General features: G+C 34.4%; 3 protein-coding genes and 1 pseudogene across 4 annotated transcripts; 1 reads left to right on the plus strand and 3 right to left on the minus strand.

The window, feature by feature from the left end:
* Positions 1-601: 601 nt before the first annotated feature.
* LOC132804357 (disease resistance protein UNI-like) lies at positions 602-1,926 on the minus strand. The gene has a single exon (XM_060818650.1). It carries the CDS (start codon positions 1,703-1,705, stop codon positions 641-643), a length of 1,065 nt encoding a protein of 354 aa, XP_060674633.1. The 5' UTR covers positions 1,706-1,926; the 3' UTR covers positions 602-640.
* An 8,448-nt stretch (positions 1,927-10,374) lies between these two features.
* Positions 10,375-11,491, plus strand: LOC107430933 (uncharacterized; annotated as a pseudogene).
* A 4,257-nt stretch (positions 11,492-15,748) lies between these two features.
* On the minus strand, positions 15,749-22,504 carry LOC107430936 (disease resistance protein At4g27190-like). 2 transcript variants are annotated; one of them, XM_060818241.1, is made up of 5 exons: positions 19,022-22,504; positions 17,766-18,167; positions 16,416-17,661; positions 16,204-16,280; positions 15,749-16,058 (listed from the first exon to the last, which is right to left on the minus strand). In XM_060818241.1, exon 1 carries the CDS (start codon positions 21,807-21,809, stop codon positions 19,668-19,670), a length of 2,142 nt encoding a protein of 713 aa, XP_060674224.1. In that variant the 5' UTR covers positions 21,810-22,504; the 3' UTR covers positions 15,749-16,058; positions 16,204-16,280; positions 16,416-17,661; positions 17,766-18,167; positions 19,022-19,667. The 2 variants fall into 2 exon arrangements, with proteins under 2 accessions (XP_060674224.1, XP_060674223.1); XM_060818240.1 differs by having other exon boundaries at positions 16,412-17,661.
* Positions 16,039-19,228, minus strand: LOC132803984 (uncharacterized). The gene is made up of 5 exons (XM_060817863.1): positions 19,022-19,228; positions 17,766-18,167; positions 17,483-17,661; positions 16,458-17,380; positions 16,039-16,058 (listed from the first exon to the last, which is right to left on the minus strand). The coding sequence occupies exons 1-5, from the start codon at positions 19,226-19,228 to the stop codon at positions 16,039-16,041; spliced, it is 1,731 nt and encodes a 576-aa protein (XP_060673846.1).
* Positions 22,505-24,502: the final 1,998 nt, after the last annotated feature.

The following is a 24,502-nucleotide window of genomic DNA, read 5'->3' on the forward strand; positions in this document are numbered from 1 at the left end:
TCTTTCACTGATATTATTGACTTCCTAAATCTCCCACTTGACGAAGTTGCTTTTCATCCTCAATTCATCTAATCTTGTCAAGCTTGATATGACATTTGGACGAATCACTTCAAGTTGAGAGCAACCCGTCAAATCCAACACCCGTAGTCGAGTCAGCTGCCCTATTTCTTTGGGTAACAATTTAAACTTGGATTTCAGAGAGCTTAGAATTTCCAAGCTCCTTAGCTCACCAACCATGGCTAGATTTCACAATTCACACTGATCTAGGCATAATGTTTGCAGATCTGTTAAAAAATGAAGAGATGGAGGTAGTGAAGGAATACAGATTCTGTTTAAATGTAAAACTTTGAGTTCTTTCATCTCCTTAAAAAAGTTCTCTGGAATTGGCAGTGATTTTTTTGTGGCATGCAAGTTGAAGAGTTGTACTTTTGGGCATTCCAGCTGTTCAGGAGGTTTAGGAATATTGACTTGACTCAGAGATACTAAAGCGCACTTTTCAAGGAATACTTTGTTTGGCCATTCCTTGAATTCATCTCAATCTACTAATATGATAAGAAATGCTGATCTCTAGATGCAAGTTTTATAGCAACGTCACGTGTGAGATCATGTATTGTAAACCGGTCTTCATTAGTGTGTAGCATTAAGAGACAAGAGTCATTTTCCCAACCAATGCATGAAATCTACTCCGTGCTTCTTCCATTGTATTGATGCCTTCAAACAAACTCAAACCCAAACCTTTTGTATATTTGAACAAGTCGTCAAGGAAACAGTCGCCCCCCAGCATACCACAGATCCGAAACAATGATTTCACCTCCTCGTCTTCCAACCTATCGTAACTCCACTCGATGCCCGAGTATGCTTTTTCTTGCATTTCTTTTCCTTCACACCTTTTTTGAAGTCTCAAAGCCTCTTTCCATGTGTGTATATTTCCACCTTTTAATGCTTTTGCAAGTGTCACAACCCAAATGGGCAAACCTGCACGTCTTTTGGCTACTTCAATTGCTACTTCTTGAATATCAAGGTCTTTAACATCATCTGCTACTATATTCCCAAACAAACTCCAAGTTTCTTCTTTCGTTAAAACTTCCAGTAGGAACTCTTTCTGCGTGCCAAACTCAGAGGATAACAAGTCTCGTTTTCTTGAAGTTAACAGAACTTTACATATCCCAAATGGAAGTCCCAAATTTTCCAAGTCAATCAGTTCCCAAACGTCATCCAGAATTACAAGAATATTCTTCTTGTTTTTAATGTAGGCACTTAGGCTGCATGCTCGTCCTGAGATAGACATACTTTCATCGAGCTTCAGACCAACCTTTTCGGCAATTTGTTTTTGAATTGTTTCCACATCTGCATTCTGTTTAACTTCTATACTGGCCACATCAAGCAATAACTTCTCTTTTGCTAGCCTAGCAACTTGTTTGGTAAGTGTGCTTTTCCCGACAACAGGCAACCCGTATATCCCAATGACGTAGATATTAGAATCTGCGAGTTCCTCCATAATTTGATTTGCAAAAGAAATCCTCGATTCGAAAGCTCGGTACCCTGGTTTAGTCCATGTATCTTGTGGGGGATTGCTGTATGACACACTGCGAAATTGGTTTCCTTTTTCAATTTCTTCAATGATTGTGGGTGCCAATTCTGTTGCTCGCTTACTTGGACTATAACAGGCTATGAAATTTTTAGGACAGAAGCCGTAGAAACACATCTCTGCCTGGCATTCATCGTTCACCAGTTTGTTTGCCTCTTCGATGATCTTCTCCACTTTAATCAGCCACTCTTCCACATCAGCTTCGATTTTTCTGCATTTTCTTTCTGCAGAATCTAGTGGCGTTAGAATAAGTTGGGGCTTTAATCACATAACACACTTGCCGTACAACCCATTTAGCTGTGTCGCCACCAATTTGTCTAGCAATTGCCTCCACGCCCACTTTCACTACTTTTCAACATTCTTCTTCTTCTTTTTTAAAATAAATTTGAGGAATTAGTGAACCAAATAAAAAAGAAGATATGATATAACTCAAAAGGACAAATTGAAACAACGAACTAAAATGAAATCTAAAATGAAATTAGGAATGATATGAAAGTTCTTACTTTTTTTGTCACTTTCGGCTGTTAATCAAACTGGTTACTCCCCAAATTCCTTCACTTACCGCACGTGTGTGCAACTCAAGTATACGACCGATCTTGTAATTAACGACACAGCGTATAAATTGAACTGCTAAACGCACGTGACCTTTTTTAAAAAAAAAATTTTGGACTTTTTCTTTATTTTTCTTTTTTTGTCTGTTAAGGAGGTACAGTACGAGTAGAAAGACCGGAAACCACAAATCAAATCAAAGGACAACAGACAATTTGGACACGTACTGCATTTTTTTACTTTTATTTTTATTTTTTTCTGGGTTTGCCTTTTGTGTTATAATGCAGATAACGAATTAAAAAGCAACAAGGAAGGGTAAACGACAAACGAACAAAATAAAAGGAGACTTGGAGGAAAGAGGCAAAGTACGAGTAGAAAGACTGGAAAAAAACAAATCAAATTAAAGGACAACAGAAAATTTTGGAAAAGAACTGAAATTTTTTTTTTTTTTTTCCCCTTTTCTTTTGGGTTTGCCTTTTGTGTTACAAATTATAATGTAGAAAACGAACTAGAAAGCAACAAAAAATGCTAAACGACAAACGAACAAAATAAAAGGAAACTTAAAGCAAAGAGTGGACAAAGAAAGCAAAATGGAGACGCAGTACCTAATTCACTTTTGAAACCAATGCTGGATTGGTTTTTGGTTTTCCCTGCTGCAGCTTTGGGTTAATCACATAGATCTCAGATTGCTCTCTTTGAGTTAATCACAGAGTCACAGATCTCAGATTGCACTCTTTTAGTTGACCTTTGCAGACAGTGGACAAACAATTTACCGGCATATATGGTATACTCCCACCATCCTCAACCATTATTGCCAAAAAAAATAAATTAATCGAGCCTCAACCACCATATTTTATCAACATTATAGGGTTCTTTTTTTTTTTTTTTTTGTCATACATATTATAGAGTTTATCTTATGAAAAATAATATTGACTATTTTATGCGACAAATCCCAATCATTTTTGCATTAAGTTTTACTTTTTCATACACTTTTGGATTTTGCCCAGATACCTTAATATAGGCTTCTAAGGTTGACAAGAAGTGGGTATAAATCAAACTGGGCCGATCAAATAATTGAAAAATGTATAATTTTTGAAAAAAAAAAAAGAAAAAAAGATTTTAGATCAATTTTGAACTCATAAAACCGAAAAGAGGGCTCACAACACAGAGGAAAGATAAAAGACCTAAAACGTACAGAATTTCCACGAGCCCGTATGCTACAAAGTCAACACACTGATTTGCTACCGTGGAGATCCAAGTAAGAGATCAATTCATGCCAGAGAATCTCGACCTCTAGCTCAAGAATTTCGAAGCGAGATTCCCAGACACAAGGACCATCATCCCCATTGACCTGTTTCACCACAGCTTCAGCGTCAGAGCACCAATCAATTCCTGTACAGCCTCGCTCTTTAGCCAGCTCCGATGCCCATACCAGAGCCTTGAGCTCTACCAGCTTCGCAGAAGGGGCATCAAAGCCCTTAGTAGCTATAAACTATCAAAATTTCATTCCAAAATTCATCCCTCACCACTATGGCCTCAGCACAATGCCCCTCTTTGGCAGCTGCATCAACTTGAATAAAATTGAATTGAAAATGGTCGATTAGTTTTATTTTTACCTCTATACTCGGTTTGTCAAAAAATAATAAAAGTGGACATTCACGCATTTGGAGGACAGGTTTGGACTGGTAACAAAAAGAGGCCGAATTTTTGGCTTTAGCTCATACGTCATCCTGAATCACAAATGTTTGGTATGGGCCATACAAAGTAGGCTCAGTTGATAACACCTGACGATAAAATCCAATCCAATCTATTTAATCCGTCCAATTTAATCCAATTTTAACGGTTTAGATTGAATTTTTACATTAATTGGATTGAATTTGGTTCAAAATATTATAAATTGTATGGATTGGAAATATAAATCCAATCCAATCCAATCCAAATAATATATTATATAATTAAAAAATTATATATATTTTTTATTTTTATATATTAATTTTAATATTTTTTTTTCATTTTTATATATCAATTTTTAACTTTTTTTTTCCATTTTTATATATTAAATTTTAATATATATATATATATATTTTTTTTTTACCATCCCAAATTCCAAATCGAATTGTAAGTTGTAACACTAAACAAAACATTTACCTCCGTTGCTGCCCACCACCAATCCATCACCATAACCATTAACCACGCCAAGTTTCGATTCAACCATCTGCTCTTTTGCTTTAAGACTCATGGCTTCAAGATTCATGGCAGCTTCAGCATCTGTTCTTCTACTTCAAGACTCACGGCAGCTTTAGGATCTGTTCCTAAATTATATTTATATTTTATATTTGGAAAATTTTTTATTTGTATTATATATTTATAAATTAGTAAATTTCAAACCGATTAACCAATCCAAACCAATCCGATTATAAATGGTTTGGTTTGGTTTGGATTTAACGCTTTAATGATTTAGTTTGGATTCTATATTAGTGAAACCGATAAGTATGGATTGGGTTGTATTTTGGTCCAAAACCGAACCAACCCAATCCATGTCTACCCCTAACTGTTAGTGAAATCTCTTTGCAATTTACCATTTAGATTGGTTTAATAATTATTTACTATTTTTAGGAGTGCGTGTGAATTTTGGTCCCTTTCATGGTAAAAAAGAATGGGGGAATTTGGCCCAATGTCCCTTTTAGAAGGGCTATGATGATATATACCCTTTCATCGGTTAACTTTTTTTTTTTGCCCTTTAATATCCATTACATCCTTAAAAAAATTTTAAAAGATCTGTATGTCCTTTATTTTAGATTCAATATAAGAAAACCTTTTGTGGCTCCTTTGATTTGGCTTCTAGGTTCTCATAATAAACCAATGCTGAGATTAGAAAGAGAACCAAATCTAAAGACAACAAGCTTGAGTTCGAAGAAAGCAATGCTCAGATCTTCAGGCTAATGCTCGACGATGCCCATCTTCAATCCCGCCTTTATTTCTATGAGTATCGGAATGCTTTTACCTTCTCACTTGTGGTTGTTTCTTCTCTGTTGCTTCATAAATACTTGAATTGTGGATCGGAAGAATCTGGGTCTTTAGCAAATGGTGGTTTTGTTCCGGTTCTACTAGGATTTGTGGGTGTTTTTAAGTTTCTAACGTTGCTCGCTAAGGTTTTTTTTGAAAAATCAGCATCAAGGAGGCCGGAGAAGCCGTGAATAGAATCACCAAAAATTCTGAAAACGTTATCAAATTGGCAAAAAAATTTGATTACTATAGGACCTTTGGTAATTACCGATGAAACCTACGGTAATCAATTTGTCCTTGCTGGAAACATTACTGTAGGTTTCATCGGTAATTACCAAAACCCCTGTGGTAATCACATTTTACCCTTTTTTTTTTGCCTCCACAAGCCCCATAATGTGTGTTAAATGCAACAGCATGCAAAATATACATTCTTTAATGATCCTAAGGAGAAAAAATTCCAAAAGTTCGGAAAAAATTCTCAAATTACCCAAAAAAAATTATTATCATGGGGTCTTCGGTAATTACCGATGCAACCTAAGGTAATCAATTTGTCCTTGCTGGAAAAATTACCGTAGGTTTCATCAATAATTACCGAAACCCCTGTGGTAATCACATTTTACCACTTTTTTGACTCCCACAAGTCCCCTAATGTGTGTTAAATGCAACAACATGCAAAATATACTTTCTTCAATGATCCTAAAGAGAAAGAACCCCAAAAGTTATGAAAAAGTTCTTAAATGGGCACAAAAATTTGATTACAGTAGGGTCTTCGGTAATTACCAATGAAACCTACGATAATCAATTTGTAGTTGCTGGAAAAATTACCGTAGGTTTCATCGGTAATTATCGAAACCTCTATGGTTATCACATTTTACCAATTTTTTGGCCCCTACAAGTCCCCTAATATGTGTTAAATGCAACAACATGCAAAATATACTTTCTTCAATGATCCTAAGGAGAAGAAATCCCAAAAGTTCTGAAAAAGTTCTCAAATTGGCACAAAAATTTGATTACCGTAGGGCCTTCGGTAATTACTGATGAAACCTACGATAATCAATTTGTCCTTGCTTAAAAAATTACCGTAGGTTTCATCAGTAATTACCAAAACCCCTATAGTAATCACATTTTACCAATTTTTTGGCCCCCACAAGTCCCCTAATGTGTGTTAAATGCAATAACATGCAAAATATACATTCTTCAATGATCCTAAAGAGAAAAAACTCCAAAATTTTTGAAAAAGTTCTCAAATTGGCACAAAAATTTGATTACCGTAGGGCCTTCGGTAATTACCAATGAAACCTATGGTAATCAATTTGTAGTTACTGGAAAAATTATCTTAGGTTTCATCGGTAATTACCGAAACCCCTATGGTTATCACATTTTATCAATTTTTTGGCCCCCACAGGTCCCTTAATGTGTGTTAAATGCAACAACATGCAAAATATTTTCCACTTTATTCAACAGTTAATGGGAAATGAGGGTAGATGAGAAATGGAAGATGGTTCCATTTATTCGACACTTTCATATCCATTTATTTAAATATTTTCCACAACTGCACAATTAATTCCCTCCTGACTACTCTCTTTTGGACATACTACCATGAAGCCGCATTTTAAAAGAGATTGGAAGAAGCTTTCAAGCAGAAAATAGTCTCCAATTTAAAACTAACTAAATTTCAATGCATACCATTCAAACAAGTTCAAATGGTCCCAAACTAGAAAGCCAATATTTGAGAACTCAATTACCATCCATTTAAATTCTCATATCCTTGTTATTTCTTGCTTTTCCACATCTCAAACAATATGGAGAATTTAATAATGAAATTGGGTCCTTACACTTCATCTTGACATGAGAATCATGTAGAAAAACTAAAAACTAAATCTGAATTAGGAAGAGAAAAAAGTGTTTTATGAATAAAATCTAGAGAATATTACAACTCCTACAAAAGGTTCTGTTGGTATCAATCCTAACTTGACCCAAAGTTTCCCATTAATGTCAAAATCTCGAACACCAATTGGCACCAAAATTGGTATAATGCCAAACTTTAGTGACAGCATTAAAAGCATACGAGGCACCTCAACTATAAAAAGACCGATTTGATACCTGGATGAAATCAAATGAAATATCTGCGGTTAGTTACAATATTTAGCATACAAGTTTCAAAGAAAATAATTAAATACCTAGAGTATCTATAAAGAAGTATAAAGGTTCAAATCTAACAATTGAGGCAATAGCTCATACCCAGTAATAATAGAGGAAAGTAGTAAAACACACTTGCCTTCATGAACATTAAGGTAAGATCCAATTCCGTGGCATGTACCATGCCGATAATCAAGACCATTTTTCTATAGTGGAACTCAAGCAAGAATGTCTAGGGCATTACCTGTAGGAAAATGAACATGTACCTTCCTATCACACAATCTTACAAGAATATGGTCAACACATTTCACTTAAAATGAAATACATAATTTAAAAAATAAAATAAAATACCGTTGGTTCCATTAGGAAATTGAGCATTCCCAAGTGCAATATAACCCTTGAGGACCTGCAAAGAAAAAATATAATAATAATAATGATAATAAAAAGGAAAAATAAAATAGATTAGCACTTACTGCAGTATAGTGTTTTCAACTATATCACTTTTTAACAAGAACATTTGAAAGTAGTTGATAAAGTAGGAATTAACATATCCATATCAAAGTTCATTTTAAAAGGGAAAACCCTTTATTTCTCTTGATATATTGGAATTTCTTATGCATAGAATGTCATGCTAGCTTTTGAAAGTGGTTGCTAAAGTAGGAATTAGCATATCCATGTCAAAGTTCATTTGAAATTGGAAAACACTTTATTTATCTTTATATGGTGAAATTTGCAATGCTTGCTTCAAAAGCAAGTTGTGCCCATGTAATACAACTTAAGAACCATTACCACTCATGTGCATAAATGACAATGTCAGAGATACCTCTTTTGAAGTTCACAGATATCATATAGAATTTTCAACCATTACCACTTATTATCATATAGAATTTTCATTTGAAGTTCACAGTACTTTTTTTACTGCACAAAAACTCTCCAGCTTATCGCTTGCAATCACCTTTGTCAGTTTAAGTGTTTGCCTGCAATCATTGCATCATTATTTGTTTAGTGTGTATTGAAACTGCACAAGCAGAGCATTGCATGCAGACACATAGAAATATACACAAGCTGTGTACTGACAAGTTGTCTGATACGGTTTATGTCCTTTTACATTTCTCTTCCAGGCAATATTTAGACCACAATACATCTTAACTAGTATTTCAATCAAATATTAGATGTTGCATAACAACCTAAAAAAACAAAAAAACAAAAAACAAAAAATGAACTTACAATTGTTTTTTCTTAGTCACTTCGTCTCCTTCCAAGAAGTAACCAGAAACCTCATATATCTCCTGCATCTGTATATGCACTAAAAGCTTAGACATATTTTTATTTATTTATTTATTTTTTAGTTTTATTGTTTTCATAAAAAGCTTTTCCTCCAAAAATGGTATATTGACTACTTGTCCAAGAAATAAACAGATTCACAAGTTTCACGAACTACCTGCTTATCCAACCAGACAAGATATTGCACCACTACAATGCCATCTCGAATGTTTGCTTTTTTCAAACCTTCCAACTCCACTGGGTTCTAAGTTTTTAAATTATCAGTTGTAAATAAAATAAGGAAAAATCAGAATTCAAACCAAATAAATTGATTGCAAAAAATTTATTCATTCTAAGATATCAAATTGCAGACAGAAAATCAAACGTGACATGTTTTTACTGGAAAATGAACAAAAGTCAAATCCTTGGATAAAATCATAGGTTTAATTATATCAAGTTTTTAAACATTTTAAATTTCCTCATTGTAAAGGGTTGTCTGACTATTTGAGGGCTATTTCTAATTTGCGTTGCCACCTTGTCGTTTAAAAGGCAAGGTATAAAGTTCAATAAAGCATCTAGGATAAGAAGTAACCATCCCTTGAAAAGAACAAACTTGTAAGAACTACTAAATTTAAAAATAACTTCTTGTCTTCTACATATTGTCTAAGAAATATGAAATGGACATTTTACATATTACATCTTGACATATGTCCAACTTTAGCACCAATCAAAATATGTATCTTAAATATGAACAGAAATCCATGACAAGAAATGCACAGTCAAGTTTAACATACCTATCATACATGCTCTGTAGTATGCACCAATTTAAGGTCCACTCAAGGGTTTTAGTCAGTATCAAACGATGGTGCTTTCCCTTTGAACTAGATTTGACAGTTGGACCAGCACCAGGAGTATAGAAACCTCAAATTTTCCTTGTTTTTGAAAAATTGAACACATGGTGTACCCATAATACCAGCTGCTTCTGCTATTTCCGGATTTTCTTCAATATCAGTTTCAACAAAGTGTACATTTTGATCAAACTCGTCAATCACTTGCCATAAAAGAAAGTTATTAAAAAGAGGTTACTGCATTCTATATGAGGCATCAACACTAAAATAGACAGATACAGTAAAGCATGTGTTTCTTCACACAATGAGATGTTACCACAAAAAATTGGTTTTTCATAATGTCATCCCAAATATTTCTGGCCACCTCAAAATCACATTAGACGTCAATCATTGTAAGAGTTGATGCTGGCATTAAGATTGAACGTCATGCAAAAGTGAAACATTTTTTTATTTGCATACCTTACTAAGAATTGGCTTCAAAGTCCTACATGGACCATATGTTGGAGCTGTATATAGTACGCATATACGCCTTGGACTTTCATGGTACAACTTACTTAAAAAAAGGGGGGGAAAAAAAGGAAAGAAATTTTACAAGATTTGAACTGATAAAATATATCAAACTCTCAATAAATAATAGAACACAATATTCATTATATAAATGTAACATCAAGGACAAAGAAAATACACCTACCCCTTATGTTTTGTAAGAGTAATGTCAAAACCCTCCTGAACGTCCCTGTCTGTGAGTTCCTTCTTAACCTCCTAAGTTTTGGGCTGTCAAAAGTAAAACTTATGAGGCCAAATTTTAAGGACATTCACAAAGCTCAGAATATAACACAGCTTTGAATTGAAACTAAAAAATAAAGTTTCTATAATGATTCATATGCATTTAACATTATTGGAGGAGAATAATTGAAAACCAAACTGCTGGTTAAATTGTAGAATTTGTTAGTTCTGAAATTGATAGAAGCTTCTGGCTCAATGCTTTGTTTCATGTTTAGATTAGAGTTGATAGAGGAGGTGGATCTCACTGATGGAATTTCAGGTTTGAAACTATGTCTTTTGTGAGGACAAAAGAGTCAGCAAGTAAGCAACACGAAATGCAGCAGAATACTGGTTTGGTGGAAGCTATAATATTTGAGGTCAAAGACAGGGAAAGAATTGGAGGTTCTTATCTGAAATCTGAAATGATATGCTACAATGAAAGTCTTTCCAACTCTGGAGCACTTTAGGAGAGGTTATTATCCATAAAAACCCTAACAACCCCGAGTGGCCAAAGCGCATCAAAACGTTCTTTCAGGGGAAGCATGAAAAGGTTAAAATGTCTCCTCTGACAGTTGATATTGATAGTACCGGAATGTATTACCTTTATTTTATGTTCTGTGAACCAGAACTGCAGGGAACCGTAATCAGAGGTAGGACTGTATGGAGGAACCCAGATGGTTATTTGCCTGGAAAGATGGCTCCTTTAATGACATTCTATGGCTTATGTCTTTAGCCTATCTGCTACTCGGCCTAATCTAGTTTCTAAGGTTTGTTTAGTTTTGGAAGGATATTATACAGTTACACTACCATATTACTGCAGCAATTGCCCTTGGAATGTGTGAAATGGCTGTGTGGTACTTCGCATATGTCAATTTTAACTCAACTGGAACTAGACCAATGGGCATTACATTGTGGGCGGTAACTTTTAGCTCTGTTAAGAAGACACTTTCTCGCCTTTTGCTTTTGGTGGTTTCCATGGGCTTTGGTGTGGTGAAGCCTACGCTTGGTGGTATAACCTCGAAAGTACTTCTTCTTGGATTAATATACTTTGTGGCATCAGAGGCACTTGAGCTTGTTGAGCATTTAGGGAACATAAATGAATTCCCAGGAAAAACAAAGATATTTTTGGTCCTGCCTGTTGCCTTCTTAGATGCCTGGTTTATTTTATGGATTTTCTCATCTTTATCAAAAACTCTAGAGAAGCTTCAGGTAGTTTTCCAGATTTATCCTCTACATTTTTCTTGCTTTTATAGCTTCTTAAACGATGGTTTGGTTTAGTTTTAATATATTTTATATAGCTTCTTGTTGTTGTTGGTGTTGCTGGCTTTTTTTTTTTTTTGGGTTTTTTTTGTTTGGGGGGGGAGGGGTGAAAAGCTTATTGTAGTTTATCTGTCCAACAATTGTAGTTTGATGAAGTTCATGTTTTTGTGTCTCTGATATGTTTGTTTTAGGATGGATGTATCATGTATGCGTTTGGCACTAGATGTGAGATTTATGATTTTCTAGGCCAACTTCATTATTGCTGCTGTCTTTGAAATGTTCAAAACTGTCAGGACCCGTCCAGAATTCCTTCCCCGGAACCCTAGACAAGCCCTGATCCCAGGGAAACCCTACCGGACCCTCCAATGGAAAATCCGGCAGAGCCTCCCCTAAGGGATTTACTTACCACAAATTACCTGCACTGAAAACACACTTCAAAAAAAAAACATCCCCTTATTCCTCCCGCAACTACAAATTGTTCCACAAATTTCAACACTTCTAAAAAACAACAACAGTCCAGTGCATAAAGAACAACTACACATCCAATACAGTATACAGAGCATTATACAACAAATGTGAAATTAAAAAAAATGACAAATAAGAAGTAATACATGACAGAGAGGAAAAAAGGGAAGAAAAACTTCTTGAACCTTCGGCAACGAACTGAGACGTTGGGCTCGCCCCGGACAATCAACGTCTCCAACCTGGACCTAGGGGAACGGAATTTAAGAGTGTGAGATGCTAATCATCTCAGTGAGTGACCCTATCTACTGTACACCTTTAATAATAATAATATAAAAATAAAGGAATTTAATTAACCAGTACCGAACAATTAAATAATAAATAAACAAACAATTGAAGTAATACTTTCTCTCAAAACCCTCACTAGTCACTCCGTTGGAAAAGTTCCCCTTTTAAAACCTTTTCACAAAACCCGATATACGTACTTCCCGAAAACCAATGAACCAAATAATTTAATAAACAACAAAAAAAAATAAATAAATAAATACCCCAAATATAAATAAACTGCAATAAATTATAATAAATAATTTTGTACCATTTGGGGTTTGAAACTTTATTTGAAAATTACACCTGACAATTACACTTGACGCACCACACCATATACCGGTGATGCCCTCTGATACCCAGCGTCCCGAGCACCGACTGGCGGGGAGGTTAAAGAGAGAAATCTGCAACGGCACTTCGGCGTCCCGACAGTACCGCTGCCAAAACCATCTCCCGGCCAAGGGAGGGGCGGCTGTGGCCAATATCAAACTTGCCTGCCCAATCCAATGGCAACCACGGGAGAAATAATAACCGCGCGCTAAACCACATAATAACCGCGCGCTACCACGTGTCTATACACCATACACCAGAACACCAATACTGTATGAGTGCGTCTAAAAATAAACATTAATAACCAACCGTACCGTTTTCCAAAATTATCGTGGGAAATACATTAAATTCTCACACTTACCATCCCACATATTTTTATTTAAAATACGCCACATAAGCACAATTTACAGATATCAATTTAACACCACATAAATATAATTAATTACCCCAAAAATATTTTTAAAGGTGGGTCACTCACCTGGAGCACGCAATTAACCCATGATCCACTATGGGATCAATTCCACGACTCACCGGTGCTCCTAGAACAAAATTCACAGACAGTCAAATAAATTAATATTTTATTCGGATAAATAATACCCGGTATCCGGGGGGTCAAACACAAACGTTAACCAAAATAGGCGAATAATATACCGAATCGAAGCTTGAACGACGAGGATTACCAATCCGGTCTCCATCGACCCCAATTCCGCCGGAGGTGGCCGGAATTTGGTCGGGAAGCTTCGGCCGGTTTTAAACTTGAAGGATCTTTCAAACGGTGGGGATTTTGGGCAATCTAACCCCGGAAATGGACTCAGAGGGGTCGAAAATAGTGGGATAAAGGTATGGGACGGGCTGGTTTGGTCGGAAACGGCGATAATCGCCGGAAAAATTTCACCTCGCCGCCGCGACTTCGCCGGCCCGATCTGGGCGCGTCCGGCGGCGGCTGGCCGGGAGATTTGGTGGCTGAGTTCGCGAGGTGGCGGGCTACACCGGTGGCAGGCGCGTGTAGCGTATGGGTGGTCGGAAAAGATAAACACGGGAGAGAGAGAGAGAGACGGTCGGAGGGAGAGAAAAACTGTGCATTTTGTTTTGATGGGCTCGGGGAAGAAGAAGGAAAAAAAAGGAAAAAAACGAAACAGAAAAAGAAAAAGAAAAAAAAAAGAAATGGTGTTTTCCCACGTGGGGAAAAGAAAAGAAAAAGAAAAAGAAAAGAAAAAGGAAAAGAAAAAGAAAAAGGAAAAAGGAAAAGTAAAAATAATTAAATAAAAAATATTATTATTTAAAATAATAATACAAATAATTTGATTTTACACATGGTTGACATGTGCCATTTCACCATGGTGACACATGGTCACCTTCATTAAGTCACACGTGGCACATCGTTACGCGTTTAAAAAAATAATATTAAAATAATACGGTATTTGAAGAACTCTACAGATCCATAACTTTCAAACCACATGTCCAAATCGGACGTGCTGCCAGTCTACAGACTCGTATCGACGAGCACTTCACAACCATGCATGAGTCAAAGCTCAACCTTGCATGAATAAAAAGTCAACTTCGGCACCCCTTGGACAGTTTGGACATCAACTTGTTTTGCTCATAACTTTCAAACCGTAGCTCCGTTTTTGACATGCTACTAGTCTACAAACCCGTGCCAACGTGTACTTTATAACAGTACCTCAGTCAACCTAGAATTCCAACCGGGTCAAAAAGTCAACTTTTGACCCATTCGGTCAACGGTCAACGGTCAACCTCGGTCAACGTGCGAAAATTTCTGACATGATTCGGGACGGGGTGTTACAAAAACTCTATGTGGCTTTTGTTTATTTTATATGCAAATGAGGAGAAACATGGCTAAGTTGGAGCTGTATCGAAAATTTACCAATTCACTTGCAGTTTCTATGCTACTCTCGATAGCTTGGATTGGCTTTGAGGTATTGCTTCACAAAATATTTATAGGGATTAATAATTTCATGGGTTGCAATCATGGATGAAATTTGGTCAAATGGTTGTGAGTCAAAAAGTTTGTATAGTTATTTTGGTGCAAACCTAATAATTAAGTCTCCTCTGACTCGCTTTTTAATGTTTAGCTGTACTTCAATGCTACTGATCCGTTGAGTGAGCTGTGGAAAATTGCCTGGGTCATTCCAGCTTTCTGGACTTTGCTTGCGTACTCTCTACTGGTAGTGATTTGCGTCCTTTGGGCTCCTTCAAGTAATCCAACTAGGTATTTACTCTGACATTGCACTTTTACTGTTTCTTGGTGCCTGCTTGGTATTTATTTTGAAATTGCCTTTGTTTCTTTGTGCACTTGCTTATGTTTATTACAAAAGTATAGTTATGTATTTCTTTCTTTCTTCTTTCCTCTTTTTTTTTTCTTTTTTTAATTGTTATTATTATTATTTTTTTCCCCCTGATGTATGGAATAAGAGCTGCTGCTTAAAACAATTTCCGTTTGTTGATGGAAACTGATAATTCATCTGATAAATGTAAACTTTTTACATTGACTTTGCATAACGTTTATTTATTGGTGTGGAATATGTAGATATACATACTCAGAGGAGGCAGGGGATGAACTAGATGAGGAGGGCATTGCATTAACAGGCAGCAGTGCGACTAATTTGAGTGGCATGGCAGCTAAAGGAGATTCACACATTGGACTTGGTGAAGATCTGGAGGAGGATAAGCGAGAATAGGTTAGTTGTTGATGTATAAAAGAGAAGACAATATTGAATCTCCAGTTGCTTATCCAATTCTGTAAATCTCAATATCTTGTTGTATGTAGAAATCTTTGGAGATGTTATGGTACGAGAGTATGCAAGGAATTGAAATCAAGAAGAGAAAAAAACAAACTTGTGGTACCTTATATAAAACAAAATCAGAGTTGAACCATAATGGTGAAGTTAATCATGCTTTTCATGGAGGCTTACTTCATCTCATTGGCAAATGTAACCATTTTGCTGGTTTTAATTGGGGCAGATGGTTCTTCTTCATGTACCACATTGTAAATGTTATTTCTTGACAGGGTTTCGTATTCGAATTATATTTTTCACTCAATCAATGCACGTTTTGTTGACGGCGTCTTTTGCCTTTGCTTGTCATTATGCCCACTCACTCGGTTATTGGATCATGTTATATTTGGGTAAATCATGTTTGGGATCTATATAATATATGCTTGAATGCTATCAAATGTAATATTTAACAATAATGGTAGGAGTACGAACTTGTCATTAAAAAACAAAGGTAAATAGTCAACATAAGTTGGGCAAAACAATAATTAACAACAAATAGTCAATGCATGTACAAATTCGGTGCTCAAATATGTTGTAGAATGAAAATAGCTTAATGCATTAATGAGTAATTAACGAAGTAATAAGACTCATGAAAAGGGGAGCTCAACCATGCATCGACTTTGTTTTGACCAGTTGATCACCTCTTCTAACTTCAAAGTTTGGATATAGCCTTGTGGCAAAGTATATCCAATGTTTTTCATGCAACAACTCAGAAATTTGAAACCCCAGCTTCACAAAAACAAAAAATCAAAAATAAAATATATTTCATAAGTCGGAAGGGTTTCATCGTGGCCAAATAACTCGTAAACCACATAACCAGAGTCTTATTGAAAAATTTCGAAATTGACCAAATATGGACGTATGGTGTGCTTACCCTCATCTCATTTTATGGTCTTGTATGCTTGAGCACCGCCACATCTTTATTTCTTCTCATTCATCATACATTATATACTGAGCATGTCATCAGTAAATCGGAAAAAAAAAAACATTATCAGGAAATATGAAAAACCTTAACAATAATAATAATAAAAGAGCTGAGAGTAAAAACTGTTTTGAAAAAACAAAATACTTAAATTCCTTACATACTGTTATCATCATCATCTTCATTGTCATTGTTATGATCATCACCACCACCACCACCACCGCCACCACCATGACGGCTATCATCATCATCATCATAATCATCACGATCGCTGTTGTCATCATCATCATCATCATCTTCTTCTATTATTTGAACTTTTTCTCGTTTTGAATCATCTAGGAGTACTCCATCAAAAGAAATCTTCATCTCCATATAGTGGGACGCTACTATGGTTATAAAAATAGGGAATCTGACATTGTAATTTCGAGAGCAAAAGCCCTTTAAATTTGGTAGGTCAGAAAGTTCCAAATATTCCAACCGACTAAAAGTAATTTCATTTTCTCCATCGCCTTGGTCGTCATCAGTTGAAACAATTTCTATCATTCTTTGACAGTTTCGGACTGTCATTTTTTCAAGATTGATGAAGCTTTTAGCCACTGAGTATGTGAGTAAATGCTTCATTCCATCATAGTTGGCTACTTCCAATTCCATAATTTTACGGAAGGATATAGCAGATGAAACTATATTCTTTAGTCTTGGGCAGTCACCCACCGCTAGAGTTTCCAAATTAGGAAAAACTGGTTCTGCAAGATAGGAGTTGCCTTTCCATACATGCATCAAATTCACCCATCTTTTGATCCGGAGAGTTTTTACGTGCGTTAGAGTCCAACCTTGATGTTCTTCCCCATCCAAAGATCCTTCGTGGATAAATATTTCTTCAAAATTTCCATCGTACATACCAAGTGTTTCAAGATTGTGACATTTCCGAAATAAAACAGATGGAGTAACTGCTGATGTAATGCGTTGGCAGAAAATGAAGAGATGCTTCATTTTGAAGAAGTCTACTACTGGGAGTGAACCATACAATTTCTGTAGCTTCTCAAGATTTCTATTTCTGGCCACGGAGGCTGGGAACACATTTTTTAGACATCTCCAGTTGACTATTTCAACTTCACAAAGATTTGGACAGCTGAAAATTAATGCCGACTGAGGTAATAATAGTGCATCATCTGTTTCTTTGACGTTAAATACCGCTTCCAATGAATCACAATTCCTTATATCTAAAACTTACACACTACTTCCCAATCTTTTTAGTATACGGGGCACAAGAACATGTATTAAACTTTCGCAATCCTCAACAAAGATTTCAGTGAGTTTGCAAAATGAATTTGGATCAAGTTGGGTGTGCCATAAGGTCGTCAGTTTATGCAGGCCTTTGATAACCAATTTCTCCAAGCCAGGAAAACCAACCTAAGTACATCCATATAACGAGTTTTATTGGTTGAGAAACATCCACTTATACATTCAAATCTATAATAATATATATGTATGTATATATATATATATATTCTCACCTTTTCGTCAAACAAATAGTGAACGGCAGCATCTCTAATACTTTTGCTCATGTGGTCGAGGATAAATGGCCCTAGCTTTGTGCAGTCCTTTATAATCAAGGAATTCAAACATGAAAATTTGAGATAAGTTGGTGATGAGCAGAATGTTTCCAAGTTTGGAAGAATATCTAGCTCCAGAGATTCTAGTTTGGGAAACATGTTATCCAATATCTTTTCTTCAATGCCATTATATTCTTCTGTTGATATTATCTCCACCATATTTTGGCATCTGCTTATCCGAAGCTTTTTGAGTTGCACAAAGTTTATGGCCATGGAAGACGAGGACAAGAATCTTAAACCACCACAGCCATCCACGATCAAACTCGTTAAGTTCGCAACAAGCATGGGGAACGCAACCTGTTCCTGGTTTTTGTATATAAAACAATTCATGTTAAGAAATTAAAATAATTCGATGTATGTAATATATATTGATGATGCTATGTTGGTTATTCAAGCTAATAGTGACAATTCCATGTGATTTCGCAAACATAAACCATTTAATATTCTAACAACTACAAGAGAGCGGTTTTTGTTCAGAAAAACATGTTCATTTTTACCGCTTTAAAAGTTACTCTTTTCCAACTTCTCTACCGTTTTCTTTTTAAAATTAAGTTTTAATTCAAATATATATTATCTTTTTTACTCTTTTTTTTTTTTTTTTTTTTTTTGGGTAAAGCCAAATGTATGTTATTTATGTGAATGCTGGTCGGTGAATTTCATAAAACTCCAACAAATCATATATTAAACAACCAACTTGAAATCTTACCAAAGTTCGGTGAATTAATTGCTTCAAAATAAAAAAGTTAGGTACATAACTGTCCATTTGCGAGTGATTTAAAATTGTTAAATCATTTGCAAGTAGACAAAAATACTTTTCTAGTGTTTGGCAAAAAAATGTAAAAAATAAGGTGATTATTAAGAAATCACTTCCTCTACAAGAGGAATCATCTCTTATAATTTAAAATAAGTTACCATTATTAGTAGTGGTTATTATTGTGACATCATTGTGATAGACTTGGTAAACAATTTGGTGATTATAGTATTGTTTTTCTATGCCTAAAAAAAAATAAGAGCCATGTCTATGCACTAATCAAATGTACTTTAATTACACTATACACTTAAATGTGTACTTTAATTACACTATACACTTAAATGACCGTGTATATGAGAAATGCTATTCAGGTAAAAACATAACAGGTTGAAATAAAAAATCATACCTTATGATTGAAAAGTTCCATGGGATCAACGGTCTCATTATTCCGAATGATCTCTTCGAATCTTATTGTATTTCTATTATTACTTGAGGCAAAACAAGTAAGATTTGGTAGACTTTGCAGTGTCAAAGATTGTAATTGAAAAGATTCAATGCGATCATTTACTAGTGCCTCAAAATTTTCTTCTTGTTTATCAACAATCACTTTCATGTCATTGCAATCAACCACTTTTATTTCTTGAAGCTGCAAAAAGTGTAGGACAGTAGAAAACGAAAATAGGTTCTTCAATTTGGGACACTTTTCCACTTCTATGATTGTTAAGTGTTTAAAAGACCCACGTGGTAGTTGGCCAGAGCATAGACTTTCCAAACTTACAAGGTTGCATAGAAATAATGCCTCGAAGTTGGGAAATAATGCAATATGAGAAGAACTCCAGCAGTTCACAATCTGTGAAATGTTACCATTACTTTGGACGAGGAGATATTTCAGTCGTGGAAAACCATCCACATCTAGTTGATCTACAATATCAGTAACTCCCTCCAATACATCCAAGTACAATTCTTCAGACTTTTTCACTAGTGTTTGAAGACCTTGGTCCAATTGATTGGTTGAGAGAGCTTAAGTTTCAGCGTCCTTGAAGTTGCATATTTTACAGACCAATTCCATACATCGCCATACATATCTTGAAATTTACCAACTTTTCAGAGAAACAGTTCACTGATAACTGAAAAGCACCCTTAACATTTACCTCTAATGTGGTCAGGTTAGACAAGTGCTTTAGCTCTGAAAGGCTAGCATTGCTTCTTTCACTGATATTACTGACATCTTCAATCTCCCACTCGGTGAAGTTGTTATTCATCAGCAATTCTTCTAATTTTGTCAAGCTTGATAAAACATTCGGATGAATCACTTCAAGTTGAGAGCAAACTCTCAAATCCAATACCCGTAGTCGAGTCAACTGGCCTATTTCTTTGGGTAACAGCTTAAACTTGGATCCCACAAAGCTAAGAATTTCCAAGCTCCTTAGTTCACCAACCATGGCTATATTCCTCAATTCACAATGATCTAGACACAATGTTTGCAGATTTTTTAAAAAATGAATAGATGGAGGGAGTGATTGCATACAGATTTTGGTTAAATCTAAAACTTTGAGTTCTTTCATCTCCTTAAAAAAGTTATGTGGAATTGGCAGTAATTTTTTAGTGGCACACAATTTGAAGAGTTGTAGCTTTGGGCATTCCAACTGTTCAGGAAGCTTGGGAATATTGATCCAATGGAAAGATATTAAGGTGCACTTTTCAAGGAATTCTTTGTTCGGCCATTCCTTGAATTCATCTCCATTTATTAAGGATAAGAATTGCTGATCTCTAGATGCAATTTTTCTAGCAACGTCATGTGTAAGATCATGCATTTCGAGCCATTCTTTATCAGTAGTATCTAGCAACAAACAGGAGTCTTTGAGTTTATCAACCAATGACTGCAATCTACTGTGTGCTTCTTCCATTGTATTGATGCCTTCAAACAAACTCAAACCCAAGCCCTTTGTATATTTCAACAAGTCGACAAAGGCGTGGAATTTCCCAAGCATACCACAAATCAAAAGCAATGACTTCACTTCCTCACCTTCCAACTGATTGTAACTCCATTCAATGCCCGAGTATGCTTTTTCATGCATCTCTTTTCCTTCACACATTTTTTGAAGTCTCAAAGCCTCCCCCCATGAGTGTAAGCTTTTACCTCTTAATGCTTTTGCAAGTGTCACGACTAAAATTGGCAATCCTCCACATCTTTTGGATACTTGAATTCCTGTGTCTCGAATATCAAGGTCCTTAACATTATCAGCTACTATATTCTCAAACAAACTCCAACTTTCTTCTTCCTCTAAAACTTCGAGTCGTAACTCTTTCTGCGTGCCAATCTCAGAGGATAACAAATCTCGTTTTCTAGAAGTTAACAGAACTTTACATATCCCAAATGGAAGTCCCAAAGTTTCCAAGTCGAGCATTTCCCAAACATCATCCAGAATTACAAGAATGTTCTTGTTTTTCTTAATATAGTCGGTTAGAAGGCGCGCTCGTCCTGCCATAGTGAGATCTCCATTAAGCTCCAGACCAAACTTCTCTGCAATTTCTTTTTGAATTCTGTTCAAATCTGTGTTTTGTCTCACTTCCACTTTGGCCACTTTAAATAACTTCTGCTTCTCAGCTCGCCTAGCAATTTCTTTGACGAGCGTGGTCTTTCCAACACCAGCCATTCCATATATCCCAATCATGTGGATATTAGAATCCGTGAGTTCCTTCATAATTTCAGTGACAATTGAAAACCTTGATTCAAAAGCGTGGTACCCAACTCTACTTGTCCATATATCCTCTGGGGGAGTGGTATATGAAACGCTGGGAAACGCTCCTGCTTTTTGGATTTCAACAACCTTTTGTGCCAGTTTTGTTGCTTTCCTGCTTGGACGATAACGGGACGAAATCAAACTTGGACACAACCCGAAAAGACACTTCTTCTTTACTTGATTTTCATCTTTCAAGAATTCATTTGCCTCTGCAATCATCTCATCCACCTTTTTCAGCCACTTCTCAACATCAGCTTCGATTTTGTGGCATTTTCTTAATGCTTCATCAACAGAGTGTTGGACCCTTCCTTTAGCATCGACCAACTTCTCAACTTCACTATTTAGATTATCAACATTCCTTTTCAAGTATATTACACAACCCACTTGCCGTGCAACGGGTTCTATTGTATAGTCAGCAATTTTTTCAACAATTATGGAAAAAAATTCCATGCTTACTTTCTGTACTCTTCAACTATATATATTTTTTTTTCTTTTTTCTTTTTTTGAACAACTCAAATATGAGCAAATAAACCAAACAAATACAAAGATGACAACTGGAATGAGAAAAGTCAACTCAAAGGACAAATTACAACAACCAACAAAGCTGACATGCGAGAGAGCAAAATATATTATACTAGGAAATCAAATAAGTAATCAATTAATCAAAGATCTTACTTTTGTCGCTTTCAGTCACAAATCAAGCTACTTGCTCTTCCAAGTCCTCCTCGTAGAACACTTTCAGATCAAAATATGTAATCTCTCTCGTAAAGTCGACACAGAAGCTTATCAATTAAACACCAAACAGTAATTGATTTTTTTTTTTTTTTTTTTGGGGGTGGGGGGGGGGGGGGGGGGCGCACAAAATATTTTCAGGAAGTAGAAATGATGCAACGTAAAAGTAAATGAAAAAACAAACAAACAAACAAAATAAAACCGAGGGACAAGAGGAAATGATAGGACCAAATGGAAACGAGATCGAGACGATGGAAGTAGCTAGAAACGAAGTAAACGAGACTGCGAAATCAATGAGACTTGAAGAAGATGGAATCAAGTACTGCGTAGCTTTGTTTTTGGTATCACAGACAGACAGCTGTTAGTGGGGCTTTTTTCTTTTCTTTTTCTTTTTTTCATTTTTTCTTTTTTTTCTTTTGCAGGTTCTAAACATAAATCAAAGAGAGACCAAAGATTCTCACACCCTAGTCAGCTTAAAGTCACAGCTCAAACAGAGCACAATTAAGTGTTTTTTTTTTTTTTTCCCAATTAAAATGCAAGATAATATGCAATAACCTAGAAAGTTCAAAACATAAAAATTTATATAAAAATATCAAAAAATAACAAATATGGATAATAATTTATTAAAAATTATAAAAATTTATTTAAAAAAATAAAAAATTTTATTAAAATTTTAGTATTAATTTATTTAGTTAATTAAATATTAAATTGATTATAAAAATTATAAAAATATTAAATATATATTATATTTTTCTTAATCAATTCAATATATAGTGAGTGGTAAATATTATAAATAAATTATTATTGATAAAAATATACAAAAAAATATATATTTGATAAAAATATTTATTAATTAAGATAAAATAATTATTACAATTATATTATATTTCATAAATATCATCTCAATACTTCTAGAATTCTTAGATAATTAAAATGTATTAGTCTATTCTTTATTTTCATTTTAAAATGTGAAATGTAAAAAATAATTATTAAAAAATGTTTCTCTTTAATAATTTTTTATTGTTAATATATTAACCATAAAGATCTTATATTAAATGTAGTTGTCATTAATGTGTAGTATAATATATTTTATCATTTTTATTTGCTTAATATTATTAATTTAAATGCTATTAGTATCAATTCTACAAAATATTGTATTTCCATATTATTATTTTATGTTATTATTGTTCATTTTTATATAATCAACTATTAGCTTGTAATTAGGAGATTCTAATAACTCCATTTTATATAAAATGTATGACAAACATATATATATACATATTTTATTAATGAATAGAACCTATCAAGGTTATTTAATTTAATTCAATATGTTTTATTTATATTATTGAATATTTAAAAGATAATTAAAAGATTAAAAAAGCTATCATTAAAGTTAATTTGTAAAATAATTTACTAAACATCAATAATATTTATAAATTTTTTAATAAAACATGTAAAAAAATTTCATAAATGCTTTCAAAATTTTCATAGAATTTCCAAAATTTATATGGATATTTTTGAAATTTCAATGAATATTATAGATTTTTTAATCACATTATTAAATATTTTGATATAGATATTTTAACAGAAATTTATATAAAAATTTTGATAAAATTTCAAAAACTGTAATAAATATTATAAAAATTTTATCTATTTCCATTTGAAATTTAAATTTTTATCTAATCCCTTAAACAATTAAAATTTTAAAAAAATTTCGATAAAAATTTTGATACTTAAAACTTTAACATGCGCAAGTTTTGCACCATGCCATGTCGAATCTTAAGAATTAAAGAATTCTAACCGCCAAACATGTGGGATAGCTTGTAGACAACGGACAAAATATAATAATTGTCAGTAGAGATCGATTATTGTGGGAATTTTCATTCAGGAACTGTTTTCATTATTTTCCATTAGGATTTTATTTATCAGAAATTTGGATTGCAATACCAATGCATATTGATAAAAGAAATTGAATGAGATCATGAGAGAGAGAGAGAGAGAGAGAGAGAGAGAGAGAGAGATTGAATAGTTTTGAATGAGAAAAACAAAGAGATTGAATTATAATACGAGAGCACTCAGTTCACTTTCGTTTTTATTTTTTTTATTATTATTTTTGTTTAGTGTGACGAGAGACTGTCTTACCGAGAATAAGCGTGAGATCGACGCACTGTACGTCTGTACGTGGGCTTTGCGTGGGAGGGGATGGAATATTGGGTGGTTTCAAAAATAAATTTATAAATATTATATATAAACTAGCAAAAAGGCTTAAACGTGTGTATCCAGTTGATTTTCGTCCGGTTTAATTCAATTTCTCAATTTACTAGATTTGGTTGGGTATTATGCTCAATCCTACTTATAAAAATAAGATATTACATCATTTAAAAACAACAAAACATTAATAAATAAATATA

This window comes from Ziziphus jujuba, chromosome 6 (genome assembly GCF_031755915.1).
Source record: "Ziziphus jujuba cultivar Dongzao chromosome 6, ASM3175591v1".
In the NCBI taxonomy this organism is placed as follows: domain Eukaryota; kingdom Viridiplantae; phylum Streptophyta; class Magnoliopsida; order Rosales; family Rhamnaceae; genus Ziziphus; species Ziziphus jujuba.